The following is a 25,542-nucleotide window of genomic DNA, read 5'->3' as shown; positions in this document are numbered from 1 at the left end:
AGCAACAAAGTAGATACTATACCTGCACTGGTAGAGAATTACCCATCTGATTTTTCTTAGTGTGAATAGGCTCTACAAGAGAATGGTCACAATGAAGCAGATGTAAAGAGGAAGTCATACAATTAAGATTGCCAATAGTCCCGTGCTATAAAGGGACATCCCATATTTTAATAAAAATGTGTCTGTCCTATACTAAATCAATATGGAACACCTTTTATCCCATATTTCTAGTGCCCTGTCAAACAACTGCAGGACGGTGGAAGCGGGCACGAGCTCATAGCGCACACCAATGGCATGTTGGAGAAGCAGTTCATGATGGGGAGGGACTCAGCAGCCAATTTTATGCTTCACAAATGATCTTCCTAATACCCCTGCCATATGTCGGATTGCTGACATAAAAGAGACGTCCCACTATTATAAAAGATGCAGACTTAAACCTAGTACTAAAAAGACAGTTTCCAGCCACTTCCATCTATACCATACCAAACAGTTTAACATATTCCTGAATGGACACACTCCGGACCACAACCCAAAGCTTGTGTATCTAGGTATTACACTGGACCACACCTTGACCTTAAATGAACATCTTACCAAGGTCTCATTGAAGACAAGAAATAACCTGTAACATGATTAGTCTACAATGCAAAGTGCACCTGTCACAAATATTCAGGTAGCTACTTAGAGTTAATTATGATGATGAAATTGGTGAAGCACACAGGAACTTTGAGCTTTAGTTAATATAGACAAATATAACAGAAATCATACTGAAAATCAACATACATAAGTTTAAGAATAAGATAAGCACAGTAAAACGGTTTCCTGTATTGTACAGACTTATAATCTTATACCGTGCATACCTACAACTTTGTGGAGAACCATTAGAAACACAGGTGGAAGGAACACTCATTGGAGTGCACCAGAGAGTTGGTCCTGATTTGTTTATGCTGTCTTTGGGTCCTTTTGTGACCATAAGAAACCTTGGATCATGTCCAAGTGGCATTCCAAGTGACTATACTCAGACTTCGGACCACTGACATAAGCCATTTGGTTCAACTAATTTCTTAATAAACGATATGCATCAATATGGTTATTTCTATAGTTAGCATATTGCACAAACCCCAAACTGCCCTCCTACTTAGAGATAACTTGTGTAAGTTTGTGGTGTACCTTTTCTTCACTATAAAATCTTAATACTTCATACCAAAAACCTATAGCTAAGCCTATTTTAATACATAGATTTTGGTTATAGACTCATAGACTTTAAGGTCAGAAGGGGCCATTATGATCATCTAGTCTGACCTCCTGCATAACGCAGGCCACAGAATCTCACCCATCCACTTCTATAACAAACCCCTAACCTACGTCTGAGTTACTGAAGTCCTCAAATTGTGGTTTAAAGACCTCAAGGTGCAGAGAATCCTCCAGCAAGTGACCCATGCCCCACGCAGCAGAGGAAGGAGAAAAACCTCCAGAGCCTCTGCCAATCTGCCCTGGAGGAAAATTCCTTCCCAACCCCAAATATGGCAATCAGTTAAACCCTGAGCATGTGGGCAAGACTCACCAGCCAGCACCCAGGAAAGAATTCTCTGTAGTAACTCAGATCCCACTTCATCATAGGGTTTGGCTACACTTGCAGCTGTACAGCGCTGGGAGTTAAAGCTGTCTTCGTACAGCTGTGTAGGGAAAGCGCTGCAGTGTGGCCACACTGACAGCTACCAGTGCTGCAGTGTGGCCACATTTGCAGCATCTACAGCGGTGTTGGGAGTGGTGCATTATGGGCAGCTATCCCACAGAGCACCTCTTCCCATTCTGGCGCCATGGGTTGTGGGAAGGGGGTGAAGGGGGCGGGTCATTCTGGTTCCTGTCCCAATGCTCCATGATGCATCGCTTCACATCCCAGCAATCCCTGTGTTTCCATCCACATTTGGTGCCATCTTTGCATGGTTTCTGTGCAGCGCGATTCTGTGTTCCGTTTCGGTCTGTGGGAAATGGAGCCCGAACTGCTGAGGAGTATGCTGACAAGTCTCGCCAGCACATCACATTTGGCAGTTGAGCTATTCCTTAAGATCCAAAGTGATGAGGAGTCTGACGATGATAGCGAGAAACGTATGACACGAAATTGCTTGTGGCATTCACAGATATGCTCACCACCATGGAACGCCGCTTTTGGGCTCAGAAAACAAGCACTGAGTGGTGGGATCACATCGCCATGGAAGTTTGGGATGACGAGCAGTGGCTGCAGAAAAGCCACTTTCATGGGACTGTGTGAGGAACTCGCCCCCACCCTGCGGCGCAAGGACACGAGATTGAGAGCTGCCCTGCCAGTGGAGAAGCGGGTGGCTATTGCAATCTGGAAGCTGGCAATTCCAGACAGCTACCGATCGGTCGCGAACCAGTTTGGAGTGGGAAAGTCAACCGTTGGAATCGTGTTGATGCAAGTTTGCAGGGCCATTAATCGCATCCTGCTAAGAAGAACCGTGACTCTGGGGAACGTTCAGTACATTGTGGATGGCTTTGCACAAATGGGTTTCCCTAACTGTGGAGGGGCGATAGATGGGACGCATATTCCTATTCTGGCACCACCCCACCTAGCATCCGAGTACGTTAATCAGAAGGGGTATTTCTCTATGGTTCTCTAGGCGCTTGTGGATCACCGTGGGCGTTTCATTGACATTAACACAGGCTGGCCTAGAAAGGTGCATGACGCACGCATCTTTCGGAACACTGGCCTCTTCAGGAAGCTGCAGGCCGGGACTTTTTTCCCAGACCGGAAGATCACGAGGGGACGTCGAAATGCCCATTGTGATCCTTGGAGGCCCCGCTTACCCGTTAATGCCGTGGCTCATGAAACCATACACAGGGAGCCTTGACAGCAGCAAGGAACGGTTCAACTACAGGCTGAGCCGGTGCCGAATGACTGTGGAGTGTGCTTTTGGCCGTTTAAAAGGGCGCTGGCGATCTCCGTATGGGACGCTGGACTTGGGGGAAAGCAGCATCCTCGCGGTTATATCCGAGTGCTGCACCCTCCATAATATTTGTGAAGGGAAGGGTGAAAGATTCACTCAGGCATGGACCTCCGAGGTTCAACGCCTGGAGGCTGAATTTGCACAGCCAGAGAGCAGAGCTACTGGAGAGGCCCAGCACAGGGCTGCAAGGATTAGGGATGCCTTGAGGGAGGAATTTGAGGCTGAAAACCAACAGTAATGTTTGGTGCCTTGCATGGGAGTGAAGTGAAGTGAAGTGCAGTGGTTACTAAGCTGATTTGCAGTGCCTGTTTCTTTCCTGGGCTAAGGTATCTTTAACTTTCTGCAATAATAAAGACTGTTTTCAAAGCCAAAAATTCATTTATTGAAAAGAAAATTACTTTATTGAAAGACATACAACTTTTTTGGAATCTGAAAGGGCAAAGGGGTGGGGTGGGGAACTGTACAATCACAGGTTTGCATATGTCCTGTCAGGAGGGCTGTGCAATGACTGCTGCACTTCAGAAGGGCTATACTGCATGGTGATGGGGGTTGAGTGCAGAGGGTAAGGGTCGTAGTTCTCAGGGCTGGTTGGTGAACATACAGGTGTTGGAGGCAGCTGGTGGTGGTAAGAACCCGGATGCTGGAGAAGGGGGGTTGAAGCTGACATGGGGGCACAAGGGAAAGAGCTTTGGGACAAGGGCAACGGGGGGGTGGGGGGGCGTGGCAGCAGTGCTCCGCCTGCATGGCTACGAGCGCTTGGAAAGAGTCCGCTTGGCGCTCCAGGATGCTTATCAGCCGCTCCGTGCATTGCTTCCTTCGCGCTGCGTTTTCCTTGCGGATCCTGCTTTCCCTCTCCCTCCACTCCTGCGCTTTTTGATTCTCTGTGAGAGATTGGTGCATCACTTCTTGCAGCATGTCGTCTTTGCTTTTTCGCGGTCTCTTCCGGAGGTTTTGCAGTCTCTCAGCCAGTGATAACACGGTCAGCCGAGATCTCAAGGTTGCATCTGTAAAGGCAAAATGCAACACTTCACAGAGGCAGCATTGTTTATACCAGAGTAATTCCCCCACAGTTAAGGAGGGAACATTAACAGTCTTCACAATAGCATAATTTTCCCATCCCAAAGAGAGTGCACGTAACCCACGGGAGCCCCGAAATGGTGAGTAAGAACTTGATTGTTTCAGGGCTGTACTGGGGTTTCTGTGCGTTGGGCAGGGGGCACCTACACTGAACACTATCCCAACATTTTCCACAGGAGTTTATCCTGGAAGATATCTCGCTGCTACGGGTCACCTGGGAAGCACGGGAAGGTCTTCTACTGCAATGCGGATTCCGCCCTGGCCCCTATGCAGCTTGCCTGTGTGCAGCAATGGTCCTCCCACCCCTCGCGGCACAGTGGCGTGGACATGTTAGCCTGACTGGGACAAGGACCACAGTGGCTCTCCCAATAAACCTGCAGAAGCGCATTGCCCACGCTCTGGATGAGATTACCGAGGCCGATTACCGCGACGTGATAGAGCACATCAATGCGCTATTCCGCATCTAGGCATGCATGCATGCAGCCCTAACCTTTCCTCCTCTCCCGAAATATTTCCATCCTGAAAATAAAAGCCACTCACCAGGAACCCGCTCCTCTGTTTGTCCTCCACCAAGTACCGGCTGCTGCGACTGGCTACCTTCCTCCTGGCTTGAGAAGAGCTCCTGACTGCATGCCTCCTGGGACTCCGGGGAGTCTCCCCCCACCCCAGTACCCTCACTCTCGCTTTCCTCCTCCTCCTCCTCCCCCCCCTCTGAAGTGTCCATGGTGGTCCTCGGAGTGGAGGTGGGGTCACCCCCAAGTATCGCGTCCAGCTCTTTGTAGAAACGGCAGGTCGTGGGGGCAGCACCGGAGCGGTGGTTTCCCTCACGGGCTTTGCAGTAGGCACTCTGCAGCTCCTTCACTTTAACCCTGCACTGCAGCACGTCCCGGTCATGGCCCCTTTCCATCATGGCCCTTGATACCTGCCCAAAGGTATCGTAATTCCTACGGCTGGAGCGCAGCTGGGACTGCACAGCTTCCTCCCCCCAAACACTGATGAGGTCCAGCAACTCACCATTGCTCCATGCTGGGGCTCGTTTGCCGCGTGGAGGCACAGTCACCTGGAAAGATTCACTGATTGCACTCCACACCTGGCTGAGCAAACAGGAAGGGGATTTTTAAAATTCCCGGGGCATTTAAAAGGCGGGTCTGACGGTTGGTCACCTGAAGCCAGGGCAGTAGAGGTCAAACTGATGAGCAGAGTAGCTAGAACAGGCATTCTGGGATACCTCCAAATACTTCTGGAGGCCAATAACAGCGCTTTTGGTGGCCACACTGGCCAGGCAGCGCTGCATCAGCAGCGCTATAGTCTTTATTCCCCTTGTCAAGGTGGAGTACAACCAGCACTGTAGCCAGGGAGATACAGCGCTGTATGTGCCTTGCAAGTGTGGACAGTGATTCAGTTGCAGCGCTGTAAAGCCACCACCAGCGCTGCAACTCTCCAGTGTAGCCAAGCCCTAACATCCCATCACAGACCATTGGGCACATTTACCTGCTAATAATCAAAGATGAATTAATTGCCAAAATTAGGCTATCCCATCATACCATCTCCTTCTCTTACTCTTACAGCTTTAATAACTAGCATTATTATTTCTATAAGTATTCTTGGATTATATTTTACCCAAAACTATAGATCCTCCAAGATCAGATCGGGGTCAACAGTCAATTTGGTTAGTAAATTGGGTCCCTATATAAGTCTCTGCACATTAGCTGAATGTAAGAAATACTGCGCTTTCCTTGTGTTACTCTGTAGCAGAGTATCGCTACCTGGTATGGCTCCATTCTTTCCACACAGGGCTAGTAGCCATTCAGCTAAATGAAATTGTGCATCTAATAACAGGTACCATGAGACTGACTGTAATAGAGTTCTTGGTAGGCTGGGTGGCCTAGTGGTTACTGCACACACACACCACCCCCACACACTAATGGGGAAAGTGGTAGGGGAGCCTGGGCCTGCCCACGCCACCGGGCTCTGACCCAGGGCCCTAGGAGGCTCAACAGCCCAAGGTGGCCCTCTGAGTTACCCTCCCTAGATCACTTCCCACTACTGCTTTCCTCCCTCAGCTTCTGGACCAGATAAGAAAAAGAAACCCAACTGTCAGTCCCAACTGGTCTCAGCATATAGTCCTATTCCCTCATGGAGACTTCAACACCTTTGTCAAGAACCTTTCAGGTAGGTCTGTCTCCGTCCCCAGTCTCCCCCCTTCTGAGCTCGGTTGCACCTTCTTCAACCCTGTCTCCAATTGGAGTGTGTTCTGCAGGGCAGAAAGGGTGGGGCCACCTGGGCCCAGGACTGTCCTTTAATCCCTTCTGTCCCAGTGTGGGGTTTGTATAACCATCACACTGACCAGTCTGCCCTGGCTGCCAACTACAGCTCTCCTGATATCAGGTAAAAAGTCTGCTTCTTAAGGTGCAAGACATGCCACATTTACCTCGTTTAAAGATACGTTTAATCCACTGTGCCCTCATCTCAACTCAAGACACCCAATTTGGAAAAGTCTCCTAAGCAATCTCAGTATTTCCTCCAGTTGGCATATTAGGTGACAAGAAATATAGCCATGCCTATCACATGACAGATCCAAAAGCCCAACCCCCTGGTTTTGACCTTCTGTGCCACATTTGGGTAAAGCTCAGATCACCTCAGATGTAGAGTGATCAGATGTACAGCTAATGACTATAAGTTGGGCCTTTGTAATTCCCCCCTTTGTTGCTACGATCAGTTAGAAGATGTAGGCCACATACTTGTAGGCTGCACCTCTCAGCAAGGGCTGTCTAGTTACCTCACGGACTTTCATAATGCCCTTCCCTCACTGACTTGAAAAAAAGGGCAAACTGCAGCCACTGGGAGCTGCGGGGGGCTGTGCCTGAGGATGGTCAATGTCAGCAAAACGTCTTGCAGCCTGCAATCAGATTACCCCGATGGGCTGCATGCACCCAGGGGCCACAGGTTGCCCACCACTGATCTATGTAGATGCAGTAGCAATTAGACAAAATATCTATCTATCTAGGCGCTTTAGTCATCCACTTCTGACAATTTTTGCCATCAAAATGTACTGTATTAAGTTTGTAGCACAGTGTTCACAGCTATGTGCAGAGGTAACAGTAGATCAAATTCTTTATAATGTGCCGTTCTTTCAAAAAAATTTGCCTTCTGACACTTTAACCAGAAACAATATTCTAAAAGTTTTCACAAAAACTGTTTACTAATAAACACCTATTGCAGAAAGCATGAATGTTATTTTATTCAGTTTATTTTGCCAGTTCTTGAAGATTAACAGTTAGAAAGCAAGTATAGCACAGATAAGAGAAATCTTGTAAAATGTCCAAGATATGTCACATAATGGGATAAGAGTTTGCAGCACACAATATTTTCCACTTAGTAAATTAGCAGATCACAAACACCATATTTCAATACAGCGTCTAAAAAACTTTGTAACTTTGTAGAAAACATCCAGTCCTATAACTAAACAGTGGTAATCATCCAATTACTTATGCCCACATGCACATTTTAGGAAGCAAGCACGTACACCTTAAGCTGCATTTGGTGTTCTAAGAGATGGACTCTGTAGAAAACCCACCCATTGTTATAGTGTGTAAGTTCTCCTATGCCCTAAACAAAAACAAAAATATCAAGTATCTATTAATTATAAGGAGGCACTGCCTTTGTTGAATTCTAAGTTGAAATTTCATCTGCTTCTGCGTGTAATGAATTAATCCACAGGGCAACAGGAGCTCTTATTTCAAAGGCATATGATCTGCTTTAACTGTAAAGAAATGGACATTTCTTTGTAATACAAATTTCAGGCCAAATCCTATGCCATTGAAGTCAATGAGAATTTGCCATTAAATTAAATGGTTTAAGAGAAGGAGCAGGCCCATAATCATAGTTTCAAAGTTACTGTACAAAAACTCTTATCAATTATGCCAAAACACTACAAGTTAACAAGTGTATTAGATCGAGAATGGGCAGATGGAGAGCTTATTGTAATCAAGGCAAGATTGTTTGTGTCATCCCAATCAATAGCTGAAAAGAGAGCCAGCCAATGTGAGCAGTAATAGCATTACCAGTATCAAACAAGGAAATTTTCTGGTGATTTGTTTGCAAATCATTTACACACACACAAAATGCAATTTTCCAAGTAATTAGAAAAAAAAATCTTGATTTTATACTATAAACCAAATATGACTTGAAGAAGATGGCAGGGAAGAGGAAAACAACATTTCAGAAGCAATACAAAGGCTTATGGAGAGCCTAGGGGAAAAAAACGATTGTGGTTACACAGCATGTCAAAAAATAATGAATTTTAAAAATCAGAATTCCACAAATCCACTCATCTTTGGTACCACACACCTCATTAAATGTGCCAGAACTGGTGTTGAAAAGCACCTCATGGGAAAAGTTACATGACCCATGTTAAATAAAGATATTTTGCCTATCACATACATAAAGTTAAATCATTTAAAAAAAAAAAATCAGGCTGCCCCATGATACGTAGTGACAAATGATCCTAAACTAATGTATCATTTCTACTTAATCAAGAGGTTTCACAGGAATTACACAGGTTGAAAAATTTGGCTGACACCACATTTCAAGAGAATATTTGAGTTTTAAAACAAGGGTATATTTTGTAAAGAAAAGGTAAATGAAATATATTTAGATTCTGTCACACAGGAGAAGAAAAGTGTCCTGTATGCACAAGGTCAACAAGAAAACCAAACATATAAAGCACTCTGAAGTTAAGGCACAGGGTGTCAGCAAATATTATCAAATTATATAGACAGAAGACAAAAGTGTGCATTTTCTTCACAAACCATGCCATTCTTTCCAACTATACAGATTATCTATTTAATTAGACCAAGTTTTCCAGACAGCCTCTAAAAATATACCTGAAAATTTTGAAGTTCGATTAATTAATACATGAAAAAAAAAGTATTTGCAAGTGCTAGTCAAAGTAACTGTGTACCCAACCTACCCACAGAAACGTGGGATTTTGGAAGATATTGTACAAAATGTATAAATGGCATTCATTACTATTTATCCTAGTCAATCTTTAAAGCACTGAACCCTGATACTGTACTGGTATTTGCCAATTTATTGTAACATCTTCTAGAGAAAAGACTAATACCATTTTTCTACTGTACTATTAGGACTTTTTAAGCAGATAGTTAATGAAAACAACTCTTACTGCCTAAAACTGGTAGAAATGGGTGACTGAAATATGCTCCACAGAGTACAGAACAATGTGAATGTGTTTAAATTATCTTACTAATAAAGAGTGTATGTTTTAAAGAGATGCTGTCAGATTTTAAGTCTTTAAAAATTGATTTCCCTAGGCTATTTATCAATACCACCTTAACTAATGGATGATTTAGTTGGGGATTGGTCCTGCTTTGAGCAGGGGGTTGGACCAGATGACTTCCTGAGGTCCCTTTCAACCCTGATATTCTATGATTCTAGGATTCTAAAAGAGTTTTACAATTTTAATATACTTTTGACTACTTATTTAAAAGCAAACATTTTACTTTTTGTATTTCATCCCTATGGAAAAAAAGACTACTAAGTTTCACTTTCTGGATCTCATGCACTGGCACAGCGCTGCAATGTCTGAGTTGCAAATACTGCAGGTGAATGTTTAAACTCAAACAAAACACTATTTTCTTTTCCCCCCCCCATTTATTCTGTAAGTTAAACGTGTAACCTCATAAAAAATTGTTTTGTATGTACTGAGGGGCATGGGGAAGAATTACAAAATCTAAATCTTGAGCTTACACCACCTGACACTATCCTTTTAAACAAACAGTAGCCAAAATAAAAACTTTGTTCTTATTTTAAGGTGCGCTGTCAGTATTTTGATCAGAGTTACTCGTGTGTCAGAGAGCAGGTTTACCATGCTACTTTTTTTGTTCAGCATGTTAATGAAGGTAGCCCAAACACATGGCTTATTACATCCAAATAAGCCTAATGATGTCTATTCAATACATAACTGCACTCAAAAACAAAACAATGTAAAACTTTAGAGCCTATAAGTCCACTCAGTCCTACTTCTTCTTCAGCCAATAAAGTTTGTTTACATTTACTGGAGATACTGCTGCCCGCTTCTTATTTACAATGTCACTTGAAAGTGAGAATAGGCGTTTACATGGCACTTTTGTAGCAGGCACTGCAAGGTATTTATGTGCCAAATATGCTACACCTTTGTATGCCCCGCCATGCTTCAACCATCATTCCAGAGGACATGTTTCCATGCTGATGACGCTCATTAAAAAAAAAATTGTGCATTAATGAAATTTGTGACTGAACTCCGTAGGGGAGACTTGTATGTCTCCTGCTCTGTGTTACCCGCATTCCACCATATATTTCATGTTATAGCAGTCTCAGGTGATGATCTAGCACATGTTGTTCATTTCAAGAACACTCTCACTGCGGATGTGACAAAATGCAAAGAAGGTACCAATGTGAGATTTCTAAAGATAGCTACAGCACTCAAATCCAAGGTTTAAGAATGTGAAATGCCTTCCAAAATCTGAGAGGGACAAGGTGTGAAGCATGCTTTCAGAAGTCTTAAAAGAGCAACACTCCAATGCGCAAACTACAGAACCCAAATGACAAAAAAAAAAAAATCTACCTTCTGCTCGTGGCATCTGACTCTGATGATGAAAATGAACATGTGTTGGTCCACACTGCTTTGGATCGTTGTCAAGCAGAACCCATCATCATCAGCATGGACATATGTCCTCTGGAATGATGATTGAAGCATAAAGGGACATATGGCTCTTTAGCGCATCTGGCACATAAAAATATCTTGCGAAACCAGCTACAACAGTGCCATGTGAACGCCTGTTCTCACTTTCAGGTGATGTTGTAAACAAGAAGTGGGCAGCATTATCTCACGCAAATGTAAACAAACTTGATTGGCTGAAGAAGAAGTAGGACTGAGTGGACTTGTAGGCTCTAAAGTTTTATATTGTTTTATTTGTGAGTGCAGTTATTTTTTGTACATAATTCTACATTTGTAAGTGCACTACAGTACTTGTATTATGTGAACTGAAAAAATACTATTTCTTTTGTTTTTTACAGTGCAGATATTTGTAAATCAAAAATAAAGTGAGCACTGTACACTTTGTATTCTGTGCGGTAATTGAAATCAATATATTTGAAAGTGTAGAACACATCGAAAAATATTTAAATAAAATGGTATTCTATTATTGTTTAACAGTATGATTGTGATTAATTTTTTTAATCACTCGACAGCCATAGTTCATACCCAACATTTCCCAAAATATAACAAATTTCAACCCATTATATTTCAAGCTTAAATAATGTATTTTGGAGAACAATTAAAGGAAGAGAAGGGTCAAAGCAAGTAAGTGGTGTGTCAGTTTTCCTTCCTTTCATTTTTAAGGCTTTGAGAAAAATCTGCATATAGTGTCTCATTAGGACTGTGCCAGTATGATAGCACCCTCATCACTACATATCACAAATTTGTCAAGATTGAGTCAAAGCAAGACAGAGTCCTTCAAACAAAATTCAATCCCCCCACTTATTTACACAGTGCCATTAAGTGTACATGGCATGCTGTAAACACGAGGGAAAGTTTCTACTCCCTACCACCAAAGCTTACACTTTAAAGGTGAGAATTCTGCAGTTAGCTCTGTGGAGGCATGGGTCCACCTGCACTGAGTTTATTGTAGGCACAGGCTTCAGATTCTTATTACACGGGATGACACAAAAAATGAGAACAGTTTGAGGTAATAGGAAAGAAAAGGCTTATAATAGTTTATAATCATGTGATTAGTTATTTCTATACATCTCTTGTTTCTTCAGTTATTTTGCTAAAGGATTTTTTTTTAATTTAATTCCACCAAGAATCTGAATATAGCCTTTAAAGGTTAAAAAAAATAGCACTGGCTTCTGTGTCTTTTTCTTAGCCATGTTGTACAGTAATTACTAGAAAAGCACTAAAGAAACAGAAAAAAGTTTTTAATGAAAATGTCTGAATACTGCACAAGTGAAGATCTGTATCTCATCATCAAAATGGAACCAAGATCTTCATCCAGGTCTACTACTGTAGATTACATACCAAAAAGTCCTGTAAAAACCATATGCAAAGTCAAGCACTCAAAAATTAAGAAAATGCTAAATTTAAGATTGCATGTGCAATCTTAATTCTTCCCTTTGATGTATCTATAACATACACTGAATGGAACAGTATTCCTGTGCAAAAAATAGTATGTGATCATATAATTAAAGACTACCATATTACATATACACCAGGGAGCAGAATTAAGGTTGCACTGCAACTGTAAATCCAGCATTTCCTAGTTTTCAAGCATTTAACTTTGTAATCTAAATAATGTTCTTTTAACAGATTTTTCATAGCAATTTCCTAGTTTTGTTTAGTTTAATCAAAAAAGGTAAAAACAGACACCATTGTGTGCAACTAGCACTACTCCATCACGCATCATCATCAGGGTTTGAACCCTAAACCGCAGACTTGTGCCACTTGAGCTTCAGGACTAACAAACCAGTATTAGCTGGTAACAGGAGAAGGCTGGCAATCCCAGAAAGGGAACGGATGGGCTGCTGGAGCCAGGTGCTGAGTCTAGAGGGTGGCTAAAGTAGCCCAGCCCGACACCTGTTCTCTCCCCCATCCATCAGGAGCTGGGTGCCTCATGCGGTGCCCCCAGAGAGGAATGGGCCACTGGGACAACATGCAAGGTGTAAAGGGGTGCTCTGAGTATGGGCCTGGCCCAACTCTCTCCATCTGCACAGCTACAGCTGATCTGATAACTCCCAGGCATTCTTAGTGCAGTGTTTAGGATGGTGGTGGTGGCGCTATTGCTGTGTGGTCCTGACTCATTAGACTGTTTTTGATCAGTTATTACTTTGGCATGCTGCCAAATTTTTCCTGACAAATGTTAGCAAGGAAAGAGAAATGGTTATTTTTAAAAAATGAATAACTGATCCATGGGTCAAAAAGAAATCTCTCCCTAGCCACGGAGCTTTCCCCTGGCCCAATTTCAAAGGCTTGTTGCAAACAATGCAGATGTTAGAGCTTCTCAAAGAGATCAGAAGAACTCTTTCCATTTTATACTGGAAGTGTTACGTGACCTAAACATCGGAGGGTCACAACCACTCCTTCTGCAACACAGAGACAGATTTCAAGGGCATAAATAGTTGGGCACCTAACTCTCATTGACTTTTACTGAAATTAGACACCTAGCTGTCATTTGTGCCTTTGAAAAATCTTTTCCATGACATACAGTAAAACATACTCAAAATCCATTTTTATCAGGAAATGAAATTTGACAACTGCATCTCTAGATTTCTGTCAATACAGGATGTTATTCAATTATTCCACCAGCAAAACTCAAGTTGATTACTTGTAGTTTATGCTTATAATTGCATTTACAAGTAATGACCTATTTGTGCATTGAATTAAGTAGCCTCAGTTAATAAATCATTCTCTCTACATAAGGCATTAACAGAGTTATAGCCTGGAAATCTCAAACCTGTGAAACAACATTAGAATGTAAAATAGGGTTCTCAGGTACCTAACATGCTTGACAATGTACATCTTATCAGTTTATTAAGATAGAATTTAAGTATCCAGTGTACATCAAACTTCAGTGTTATTTACCTCACTGTTTTATTTAAAATTACAATATCATAAAAAATAAAAAAAAGTCTTAATATCTGAGACATGGACCTTAAATTTTGACTATGAAATCCACAATAGAGCCTCAATTCAATACAGAAAAAAAAAAAGGTCTACTTCATTTCTAAGTCATCAGAGGAAAATGGAATGGATAAACCTAGAGAGGTGACTGAGTAGACTGCGAGAAACAGGCTTTGATAGGACCCTTTCAAACATCACCTCAGATTTTCAGGTGCAAGTAAATTTCACTTTTCAAAAGATACTTTGTCAAAACTCACAGGATTTTTTAAAAATCCCAACTGTGCGTATGCTCTTGCGTTTCATTTATTTGCTACAGGGAATAAGAGAACCCAAGCGGGGGAAAAAGGGAAAATAATTTGGCAAATAGATTATTTGATCAGTACATTAAAACCATTACAGATTATGTCCCTTTACTAGAACTGTTTATCGCTGTGTGTTTTTCCATGAATCATTTTAGCAACAATGACCAAAAAGACATGCTTTTGTTCAAATCACACACAATAGGATTACATGTGATCTGACCTTCCATGTGTTAATTAAAGACAAAGCTCTGCTTTCAGCTCGTTATTGCTCTTATAAACAGAACAGTGAGTTTATAATGTTTAGTATATTGCCTTTTTACCTTTGTGGAACTGTGTGGAATAGCTTCTGATGCATGCATATACATCAGGGCATAAATGTATTTTATCATTACTTTAAAGTATGGAGAGCAACCAATGAGAGGGAAAAAAGAAAAAACTCAAAATAAAAAAACCCCAACCTATGCTATTGCGTATTAATTAGGGCTGTCAAGCAACTAAGAAGATTAATCGTGATTAATCGTGACATTAAAAAAAATAATCAATTGCCATTTTAATCACACTGTTAAACAATAGAATACCATTTAAATATTTTTGATGTTTTCTGTATTTTCAAATATATTGATTTCAATTACAACGCAGAATACAAAGTGTACACTGTTCACTATATATTATTACAAATATTTGCACTTCAAAAAAACAAAAGAAACAGTATTTCAATTCACCTTGTACAAGTACTGTTCTGAAAGCACTTTATTATGAAAGTTGAACTTACAAATATAGAATTTTTATTTATTTTTTAACATAACTTACTCAAAAATAAAATAATGTAAAACTTTAGAGCCTGCAAATCCACTCAGTCCTTGCTGTGGATATGGAAAGGTTTTACCTCAGGATTTTAGCATTCAGTAGGGGAGTGAATTGTGCAAGAGGCTTTTTTTTCCCCTGCTGCTGCTGGGTTAGCCTTTATTATGTATGCGTCTCCTTTAGAAGAGCCTTGGCTTATTGAAGGGATAAGATTTTTTTAATCTCAGAAAGTCAGTATTCTAGAAATGGGAGGGGTGTTGTGCAGGAGAAGGGTGAATTCTTGATGCTGCTCCTGTTGGGCTAGAGGTTTCTGAGCTCACCAGGCTCACCTCCTGTCCAAAGAGGAAGACAGTTTCATCTTAGAAATCAGCATTCAGTGTTCAGGGATCATTAGCAAGCAATGACTTGCGCAGGAGGAGAGTCCAGGAGTACAGGGGTGACTACAAGGATGGGTGGTGGGGAGCAAGCAATGTTTTGTGCAGGAGGAAGAGGAGGGAAGTGTCTTGCTGCTGCTAGGAGGTTGGTTTCTGGTACTGGGCTCGCCTCCTTTTACTGAGCTAGGTGGGCTCCCTTCAGTTGAGTGAGTCCTTGTTTGCAAGGGAGGGTGGATTTTACCTCAGGGATTCAGCATGTGGCAGGGGAGGAGAGGCTAGTGGAGGGAGGCTGAGCTCGCCAGGTCCCTGTTCTCTATGGGGGACCCCCCAGAGTGAGGAGTTGTATGGGAGCAATGGGGCATGGTGGGGTCAGGATCCCTCTCTCTCCACTGGAGCCAGAATGGGAGCCACTTCCTTTTCTCTCCTCTTCCCGCCCTCTGGAGGCATCTTGGGTTCCTGCGTCTGTTCTGACACTGTTGGGTCCCTCTGCAGCCAATGCCTCCCTTCCCACGTAGAGATATCTGATTAACGTGTTAATTTTGTTTTCAGTTAATCGCAGGCATTAACTGCGATTAATTGACAGCCCTAGTATTAATCCTTGACAGTTGTGCTAGATTGGAATGAAGAGAAATGTATGAGCCTTCAGTTTCCAGCCTAAATATATAGATGAGAAATACCAATAATGCTCAGTTAAGAAAAACAAGGAATCATTACATTAAGGAGTCCTCTGAGAGCATGATTCTGCACCCAATGGGAGCAGGATTGGGCCTTCAATGCAACTTTTATGTAGAGCATTTAAAAGTAAAAATTAATTTAAAACATTATAAATTGTATTCTGGTTTTATATAGCTACAGAGTGAGCAAATTTGTGAAATAAACAATTTAAAAAATATTTTAAATTTATCTCACCAGCCAGATCTGAATATGCTTCTAGATACAAATGAGTATCTGCAGATATTTTGAGGAGGAGGGAAATCCCCTTTGCTTCATTCTGCTTAGTTCTGCCAAAAAGAGAGTGTTCCAGATTGTCACCCAGAGTGTAATCCACACCACCAAATAACCACCAGATTACTAGGAAATGTGCCCAGTTTGGGATAATGATTATCAAATTTCAAAGTTTGGCAGCAAAATATACACATAATAGTTATACAACATGAGCAAATACTTTTGTTTCTTTTTTTGTTTTTAAGGCAACTGCCAACTAAAACTAGCTATCATGCTAGAGTAATCCAGTGGGAACAGAATTCACTTACAATTAAAAACAAAATGAGTAAAAGGAGTCATTTTGAGCTCTGGCCAACATACTGTTCTTCATACAGTCAGAACAATTAGAATGGAAAAACTGCTAGCGGTACAAAGTTAAATTTTAAGAAGTTTTACCAGATTTGGGGGGCAAACCAGGAAGGTACCAAGTAGTCACAACTCCTTCCAACTTCAGTGGAAGGAAAGGATACTCAGCAGCTTTCAGGATGCATTTAGCATCATGCAGAATCTGGACTCTTGTTTATTTGTCTGCTTTTTGCAACATGGTGATTAAAGATAGCAAGGGTTCTGTATTCCACTTACAAGTAAAGTTTTCTTACTGGGGTGATGGCATCCAATAAAGTTGGATATCCAGGGCAACTAAGCCCTGCCTTCCCCTCCCACACTTTACAGCTGGAATCCTGAACAAAATGAGCACAGACCAGGTAAGACAAGGGAAACCAAGGACTATTTACCAATATCCTCTGTAAGGTCACAACTCTTTTCTCCATTCTTGTATTTTCCTTACACATGTGCTTCAAACATGAATAACAGGGTACAAATACTCTTAATTACTTATTTAAATGGTAACAAATATTCCTTACTACTTAAAATATGTGAGCTTTAAATAAGTCACACTTTTCAATTAACATGTAATCAAGTTACATGGGGGAGATGTGATAGTTCTCAGGGTACCCAGGACTGAGAGTCACCTTGTTACTTCTTGCCCTCCAACAAGAGGGAGTCTTGCCTGTGGTAGCTGGGTGGTAGGTCCCTAACACCATCAGCCTGTGAGTCTCTCAAGCACTCTCCTCTGGGCTATGCCAACCTGCTTTTGCCTCGCAGATTAACAATAGATGCACCCCACACCCCAAAACCCCTTGAAGTGTTCTCCTGTGATATGCAGGCCCTTGAGACTGGCTGCTCTCAGAAATTCCCAATCCTCTACTCCCAAAGGAGCATGGTACCCCTGTTTACCAGTTTTACCTTAGGTCACCACTCCTGTATAATGCACAGCACCTATCAGCAGTTATAATACAAAAGTAGGTTTATTTACGAAAGAACAGAAACTCCACTAGAAATGAGAGAGCGAAGGAAAGAAATGGTTAAAATACAATACAAAACAAAATCATAAAATGTGAACTAGGGCTTACACTTAATAGTTATTTTTCCTATCTAATAAAATAAGTTCTCTCCCCAAAGGTTCAGTCCAGGTATTGGCAACCTTTGGCCCGTGACCCGCTGAGGGATGTGCTGGCCACCGCTTCCCGCTGCCCCCATTGACCTAAAGTGGCGAACCGTGGCCAGTGGGAGCCGCAATCAGCCAAACCTGCAGATGCAGCAGGTAAACAAACCGGCCTGGCCCGCCAGGGTGCTTATCCTGGCGTGCCACGTGCCAAAGGTTGCCGATCCCTGGTTTGGTCTGTTGCAAAGCTGGCTAGTTTCTCAGGAACAGGATCCAATTTTTCATGAAAAACCACCGCTCAACAAGATGTCTCCTCAGTGAATGGATGCAGTGTCCTTCTCCCCAGATATACTGAGGCTGTCTTTTGTCTTTATTCCTAGACAGGGCAATCCCCTGACTGTTATAATGTTCCCTTTTCACCTCCAACTGGTTTTAAAGTTTATAGTTTATCTTTGATGGTTTTCCATTGACTTTTCTGTGTTGTACTGCTCAATTGCCTACCACTGCAACATTACATAAACAGCTAGGAAGGGAGGAGTGTCAACTCCCTTCTGCTCGAACTGGCCAGCACAGAGACACATGATTCCTCTGGGTCCAAGGAGACAAGAACAGTTTTCTACTGAAAGATGAGAAGCAGCCAGATCCAACACCACTAGAAAAATGGGGGATTCACCATTGTCTTCAGTGGATGAAGAATCAAGCTCCACATCATGAATTTGGCTCTTTCATTCTAGGCCCAATCATAAAAACACTTATGCAACTGAATAGTCCCAATAAAGGTATTTGCAGGACTAAGTCCTTGGTTCAATCATTAAAATAAATTTAATAAATTCAATCAGCTTTTGTATTATAAAAACAGTTAATTGCATGTGAAAATAGATACTTTTCAGTATGTTATAAAATTCAAATTTGTAATGAGAAAATCCTTTCAACTTCCTCACCATCCACATCTCAGAATACAAAAAATCCAGCCATACCATTAAAATGCCCTCGCTTGCTCCCTTCCCTCCAGCCCCCAGCGACAGAATCCCTTTATTTTAATATAACCTTTAAATGTTCTATGAATAGGTATTTTGATATTTCAGGTATGTTCAATCACAATCCTTTTCTTCAGGTTACAGTGCTATTCTGGAACATGTGCAGTTTAATCTCTAAATATGCTGCAACAACGTTTTAAATCTTCTAAGACACTGGTTCCCATTGAATGTACTGCATCTACGATACCTCCTCATGCCAGTGCTTTGCAAAAGATTCATAAACAAAAACAAACAAATCAAAAAAAAAAAAAAACACCTTACCAGACGCCTGGCAAATTCTTTGTTTTCTGAAAGAAATCCATATCCTGGGTGGACCTTTGAAAATAAAAACCAAGATGAGTTTTAAAATTTATCAGATTTCAAAGACTAGAAATCAATACACAGACAGTTAGGCATGTCAAGGTGAGACAGTGTCTCACTGATTATTATTTAAATTAGCTTAACATTTCAAGATTGTTTGTCCTCAGCATAGGTTAAGTCAGTGGTCCCCAACGCAGTGCCCGCGGGCGCCATGGCGCCTGCGGGGGCATCTTAATGCGCCCGCGTCCTGGCCCCCGGGAGAGCACCCGCCGAAATGCCACCGAATTTTGGCGGCATTTCGGTGGGGACACCTCTCGCTGACGACGCTTGCCGATGGCAAGTGACGTCGTCGAGAGGCGTCGCCGCCGAAATTCGGCGGCATTTCGGTGGGTGCTCCACTGCTGCAGTGGTCCTTCGGCTGGCGCCCGCCAGCCAAAAAGGTTAGGGACCACTGGGTTAAGTGATCTGGCCCTCTCAACTCACATCTGCTAACATGAATTGTCTGACCTGGCTTTTCTGGAGGCAGCACTTCTTGTCTGTGACAGAGGGAGGCACTGTCTGAAGAGGCACAGAGATGATCTTTTTTTGTTTCTTTGCCACACTTCTCTGACTACAGATATCTCAACATGTATCCTCAACCACATCCTTTCTATTCCTCTCTAACTACCCGCCCCATCTACTTCCTCCCAAAATTGTTCTAGCACAGTGGTTCTCAACTTGTGCACTGGTGACCCCTTTCACATAGCAACCTCTGAGTGCGACCCCCCCTTATAAATTAAAAACACATTTTTATATATTTAACACCATTATAAATGCTGGAGGAAAAGCGGGGTTTGGGGTGGTGGCCGACAGCTCGCAACCACCCATGTAATAACCTCACGACCCCCAGTTGAGAACCCCTGTTCTAGCATAAGATGTTAACAGTAGTTCTAGTGTCTACCATTAAAAGTTCTACCACCTCTAATGCTCCTAGCACTGCTAGTGATCAATGGGATAATGTGCTCCGCTTTTTCAGCAGGGACGAAAGTAATGTGAGCTCAGATCAAAATTATGTACCCCCACATGCTATCTCCACTTTAATATAAATTCTGCATAATTACACAAAACCAGCACTGTTTTTAATTTTATATAAACAGTTAACTAAAGAAACATTCTGACAGACTAAAGATTAAAGAATAAACTATTCTTATCTGCACTGTGTCTTAAACAGTGTAAGCATCTGTACTATTTGTAAATTCGATTTCAAGGGGGGGGGGTTGTTTTGGTTTTTTTGCAAGCACCATACTGAAAGACATTTATTTCAAAAGAAATGATAATGCTAACTGAGCCACTCCAGGGTAATTACTGGTGTTGACTGATTCCATCCATCAAATTTTATTTAAAGATGTTTTTGTACATAGTAATGCACTTAATTCACTGGTACCACAGCAAAAAGCATTATTTCAATCAGTTATATGTATGTTTGCTTTTCCAATATAATCCCAGATAAACTTTGGATCTCTGGCCCATTGGAATAGGAGGGGGGCAGACAACAGCAGCCGTATTTACCCATCTATGTTAATGTGCATTTTGTGGAACATTATGAAACAACAAAAATAATTACTGGATGCATCATTTACCTTTTTGCAAGTGTAATTATGTGTGTAATTTTAAAAATGATTAAAACTGAATTTGAACAAAAGCTTTTTTTTTTTGGACACACTTTATAAAAACATCGAAAAAAGCTGTTATGGCATGGAAAGGGTTAGTGCTCAAAACTAATTGGGGTTTTTTTTCCCAAGCAAATTTGGGAATGAACTGAAGCTGCTCCCTGGTGTGAAAGCTGAATCCAGCAGCCACCTGCAGGATCAGCAACCAGAACTGCCAGATGCTACAAAGCCTTTGATTTCCAGTAGCGATTTCGGCCACATTTAACTCATGTGACATGAACTAACTGGAATAGCATATTCAATCACTTTTTTTTTTTTTTTTTAAATACAAACTCTGGCTTTTCTGCTTTCTATATATGAAACAGCTGCAGCAGATAGACTCATTCAGACTCACAGCTTGGGCCCTGGTTTTCTTAATGGCTTCCATGATGGCATCCATGTTGAGGTAGCTTTTGCTGGTGGGAGCTGGGCCAACACAGACAGCCTCATCCGCCATTTTCACATGAACCTGAAGAGGCAAAATTCTGCATTAACAGATGCTCCCAGCAAAAATAATTACCACCACCCTGAAATATGCACACAAATCTGATTGTTTCAAAGATAATTAACATACCATAGCCACTTCTAAAATGTGCAGTGAAATTGAACATCAATGTACAAGAACTCAAAGTAACATTAAATTGCATTTCATTTGCTCCAAGCTTAAGTCACAGTCAAAATGTTTTATTATTTCAATATATACTTTGTATTTGATTAAATAAAATTATGACAAATATAATTTCAGCTTCCTGTACTGATCATCTATATGTAAATTCACAGCCTAAAACTACTTTGTTACATGTAACCAGGGTAGCCTAATATCTTAATACTTAACAACAAACATTCATGGCCAGTTCTAAGCAGGCTCCCCAGGAAGTTGGGGATAATTAGAGTGAATTGAATGAAGGGATGCAGTGAGTGTCCCTGCACAGCATCAGGTCAGCACCATGCACAAATTAAAGCCTATGACTAAAGAGTTCAATATCACTACACGTGAACCAGAAAATCTTGAAAATTATTTAAGCAGGCACATATTTGATTCCTGATCCACTGTATCCGTATTCACATGTGCAATTGTCAAATATATTTTTAAGTCAAATCTTAACATACAAAAGTCTAAGAAAGTTTTCCCCATATTTTATAGGAATAATTAAATAGAAATGTTTTAGAGAAATTTAAGTGGCTCATCTGCATAACATATTGGGTTGTTTTCGTTCGTTTGGGAGAGAAGTTATAAAACTGCAACTAAGCGATGATCTTTGCATTGGTTTGGGAGTGCCAAGGAGATTTTTAAATACATATATGTATTTTTTAAAAAAAGAAAATATTTGATAAATGAGAAACGTTTAATTGCAATTTGCAAAATGGTTAAACTATGATTTTTTTAAAGCCAGTGTCTATGTTAACGTATCAGTTTTGGCATTCCAGCATTAGTACAAATCCAACACACATGAAGGCCTGTTTGTTATTTCTTCCAGGTAATATTTTAAAAATACCACAGCCAAAATATTTATTTAAATTAAACGCATTACAGTTAGCTGTTGGACACTGGCATTAAAATACATGAAAGTAAGTAGCAAAATTTAGAATACTTTCATTTCCTTGATTTATTTTCTTTTAGGAGTCTTACTCCAATAGCATGATAATTTTATATTGTAAATAGAGTATGAAGTTGTCAATTCACATGGTGACACATAAAAACAGTTTGCTTTTTATGTGGCCTCTGCATACTACAGGATTATTCAAGGAAAAAGAGGGTAGAGAAATGCACACATACATGAAGATTTATATAAAACAACAAAAGAGGCAGCCAAAAATATATTTTAATGGCAAAATATTCTGCTTGAGAAGCTAACATTCAAGAAGACGTGCTAAAAACATTTCTAGCAGACGCACAACTACCTGATATAACAGGGGCATTGTTCTGAACCTGAGTTTTGTTTCCCATTTTTAGTCAGGCTTTTAAGAGTTAGTTTGGAGAATTAAACCCCAATTCCTAGACTCAACAAGGTGTTTAAATTCATGCTTAAGTTTAAGCATATGATTTGTCCCATTGTAATTAGTGGGGCGAATCACATGCTTAAAATTAGGCATGCACTTAAATACTTCCCTGAATCAGAATCTACAAACACCCATTACTTTCTGGAATCTCTAATCTACCACATGTGAACTATCACAGCTTCTGACAAATACTCAGGTTTCACTATGCAGCTATTTAACCATACATATATTTAAAAAAAAAAAAGTCTTTATGCAGGAGATTTTAATGTCTATTTGAACACACAGAAAACAATTCTTAGATTGTAATAAATGATTTTGAACAAACATTGCCAAAATTAACTTATGCACTAGCTTTCATTAAGCACTAAGAGCAAGAACATTTTAAGGTCCAAAACCTGCATGCATCCTTACCATAGAACCATAGACTGGAAGGTACCTTAATAGGTCATCTAGTCCAGGCCTCTGCACTGAGGTAGGGCTAAGTGCTATCTAGTCCATCCCTGACAGGTGTTTGTCTAACCTGTTCTTAAAGTTTCCAATGACTTGAGATTCCACCGCCTCCCTTGGTAATTTGTTCCAATGCTTAACTATTATTACAGTTAGGAACTTTTTACTAACGTCTAATCTACATCTTTCTTGCTGAAATTTAAGTCCATTACTTCTCATCCTGTCCTCAGTGGAGAAGGAGAACAATTTATCACCCTTCTCTTTACAACAACCTTTTAGATATTTGAAGATGTTATCATGTGCCCCCTCAGTCTTTTCTTCTATTCTCCGGACTAAACAAACCCAATATTTTTCCCCATTCTTTCCTCACAAGTCTTGTTTTCTAAACTTTTAATCATTTTTGTTTTTCTCTCTGGATTGTCTTTGATTTGTCCACCTCTTTCCCACCATGAGGTGCCCAGAACTGGAAGTATTACTTTAGTTGTGGCCTGATCAGTGCTGAATAGAGTGGATGAATTACTTCTCGCATCTTCCTTCCTTCCTCTTGCTAATACATCCCAGAATGATGCTTGTTTCTTTTGCAATAGTATTACGTTTTTGACTTGTATTTATTTTGTGATCCGCTATAACCCCCAGATCTTTTTTCTGCAGTACTCCTTCCTAGGCAGTCATTTCCATTTTGTATCTGTGCAATTGATTATTTCTTCCTAAGTGCAGTATTTTGCATTTATCCTTATTGAACTTCATTCTATTTATTTCTGACCATTTCTCCAGTTTGTCAACATGTACAAGCTTAAAACTTCAAGCACAAAAGCAATCTTACTGACATAAATGGGACTATTCAGGTGAGTGAAGTTAAGCAGGTAAATGTTGGCAGGATTGAGGCCTTTCTTACAGCAGCATATAATCTTAGGACAAAAAGTTAACAACCATTTTTTGAGTACCAAAAGAAACACACAAAAGCGATACAGAGCTTCAAACACAGAACTGCATTCATTAAAAGTATTGTGAACTGAGTCAAAAGTGACATTTCTGTGTTTGTTTCTCCTTCTTTCTTCTCTTCTTTCAGCTCTCTCCCCCCCTTTTTGCTCTCTCTTCCCTTTGCATTCCCTGCTCACTTCCTTTCCCTCCTCCCCCTTGTTTTCTGGTTGTTTCCCTTCTCCCTCCACCTCCTCCAAATTTTCCCTAATTGCTGGCATCTTCCCCATCTCTTGCTCATAGTTCAGCACCATTTCAGTCCTCCCCCTCTTTTGCTCTACCTCATATGTGTAGGCATAGCAAAAAAGTAGAATTGACAACATCCTTTATTATTATTTTCAGTTTGCCTGTTCTGCTCTGGCATGGCGCACAAAGCACAGACTCTCTGCATGTCAAGCCAAAGAGCTTTTCATGCCACCCTCTGGCATGAATGTCAGCATTTGTTGACTTTAATGGCAGCCGCTTGAGTAACTGAAGGAATGTGGCAGGGGCATGAACCTTTTGTATATCTGATTATCTACTGGCTCTAGTGATCCAACTTTAAAGACCAATTTCATACTAGCACTCTTGTGTCATCCCTCTATTACACTAATACCTGTTGGAGCAGGCATTTTACTTATGTAACACACTGGATCATGATGAGTATGTTCATGTACTGTGCCATGAATGAATTATATAACTTATAGCAAGTTATATTGAAATATGATAGTAATATCTAAACCATATAGGAGTACCCACAATTACGGATAACTATTACAAAGCCATTAATTGTATCCACATTACAATATCACCTTTCAAGTTACCACACAATGATGAGCAAAGACATGTACAGTGACACTGCAAGCACACTTCTCTGAAGAAACCAGAAACATAGATGCAGATTTTCTACATTTCTTGAAGAATCCAATAAATTTCTCTTTGTAAGCATTGTGAATTTCAGCGGTCTCCTCTGAAATTCAAGTTGCTTTAGCTTGTCAGTTATAAATACCTATACTGAGTGTGTGTTTGTTTTTTTAATTTAGCCATAACAACTTGTTCCAGGCTAGACTTTGCAAGGGAGTAATTGTTTCCCTTCATTTACTTTCAAATGAAAAAAACTCATTCTTAAACAACTGTTGAAACTGTTTGGACTTTGATTAGTTTAAATCATTAGAACATCAATTTAATCTCAGCTCTACATGTGGACAGTACCAATGAGTGGAAGAATGTATGTTTTTAAAGTGCCTGACGGTTTCTGATCTAAACTTTAACAATGTTGTGCTATCTTCCCTCCAAAGTATGTATTTCAAACAGATGCTACTGAAGGAAGGGGGGAGGGGGAAGACACATTAAAATGACACTTCACCAAGTCATGTCTTACACCTCCATACAAGCTGCTTATATTCTCCAAAATTAACATATCTAGAACACATTTCCTAATGACTAGATATTTCGTGTCATGGTTGGCATAAGACACTAGAG

At 40.8% G+C, this 25,542-nt stretch overlaps 1 protein-coding gene across 7 annotated transcripts in view; it reads right to left on the bottom strand.

Annotated features, from left to right (window-relative positions):
- Nucleotides 1-25,542, bottom strand: part of PCCA (propionyl-CoA carboxylase subunit alpha) — a 414,132-nt gene that overhangs the window by 324,333 nt on the left and 64,257 nt on the right. For all 7 annotated transcript variants that reach the window (XM_039502573.1, XM_039502579.1, XM_039502605.1 and 4 more), the window contains 2 exons: nucleotides 21,011-21,124; nucleotides 18,929-18,982 (listed from right to left, as the gene is read on the bottom strand). In XM_039502573.1, coding sequence (XP_039358507.1) covers nucleotides 18,929-18,982; nucleotides 21,011-21,124 — 168 coding nt within the window. The remainder of the gene's footprint in view (nucleotides 1-18,928; nucleotides 18,983-21,010; nucleotides 21,125-25,542) is intronic.

The sequence above is a fragment of the Mauremys reevesii genome, linkage group 1, assembly GCF_016161935.1.
Source record: "Mauremys reevesii isolate NIE-2019 linkage group 1, ASM1616193v1, whole genome shotgun sequence".
Classification (NCBI taxonomy): domain Eukaryota; kingdom Metazoa; phylum Chordata; order Testudines; family Geoemydidae; genus Mauremys; species Mauremys reevesii.
Note: the sequence above shows the minus strand (reverse complement) of the source record. Positions and strands in the feature narration are given on the sequence as shown.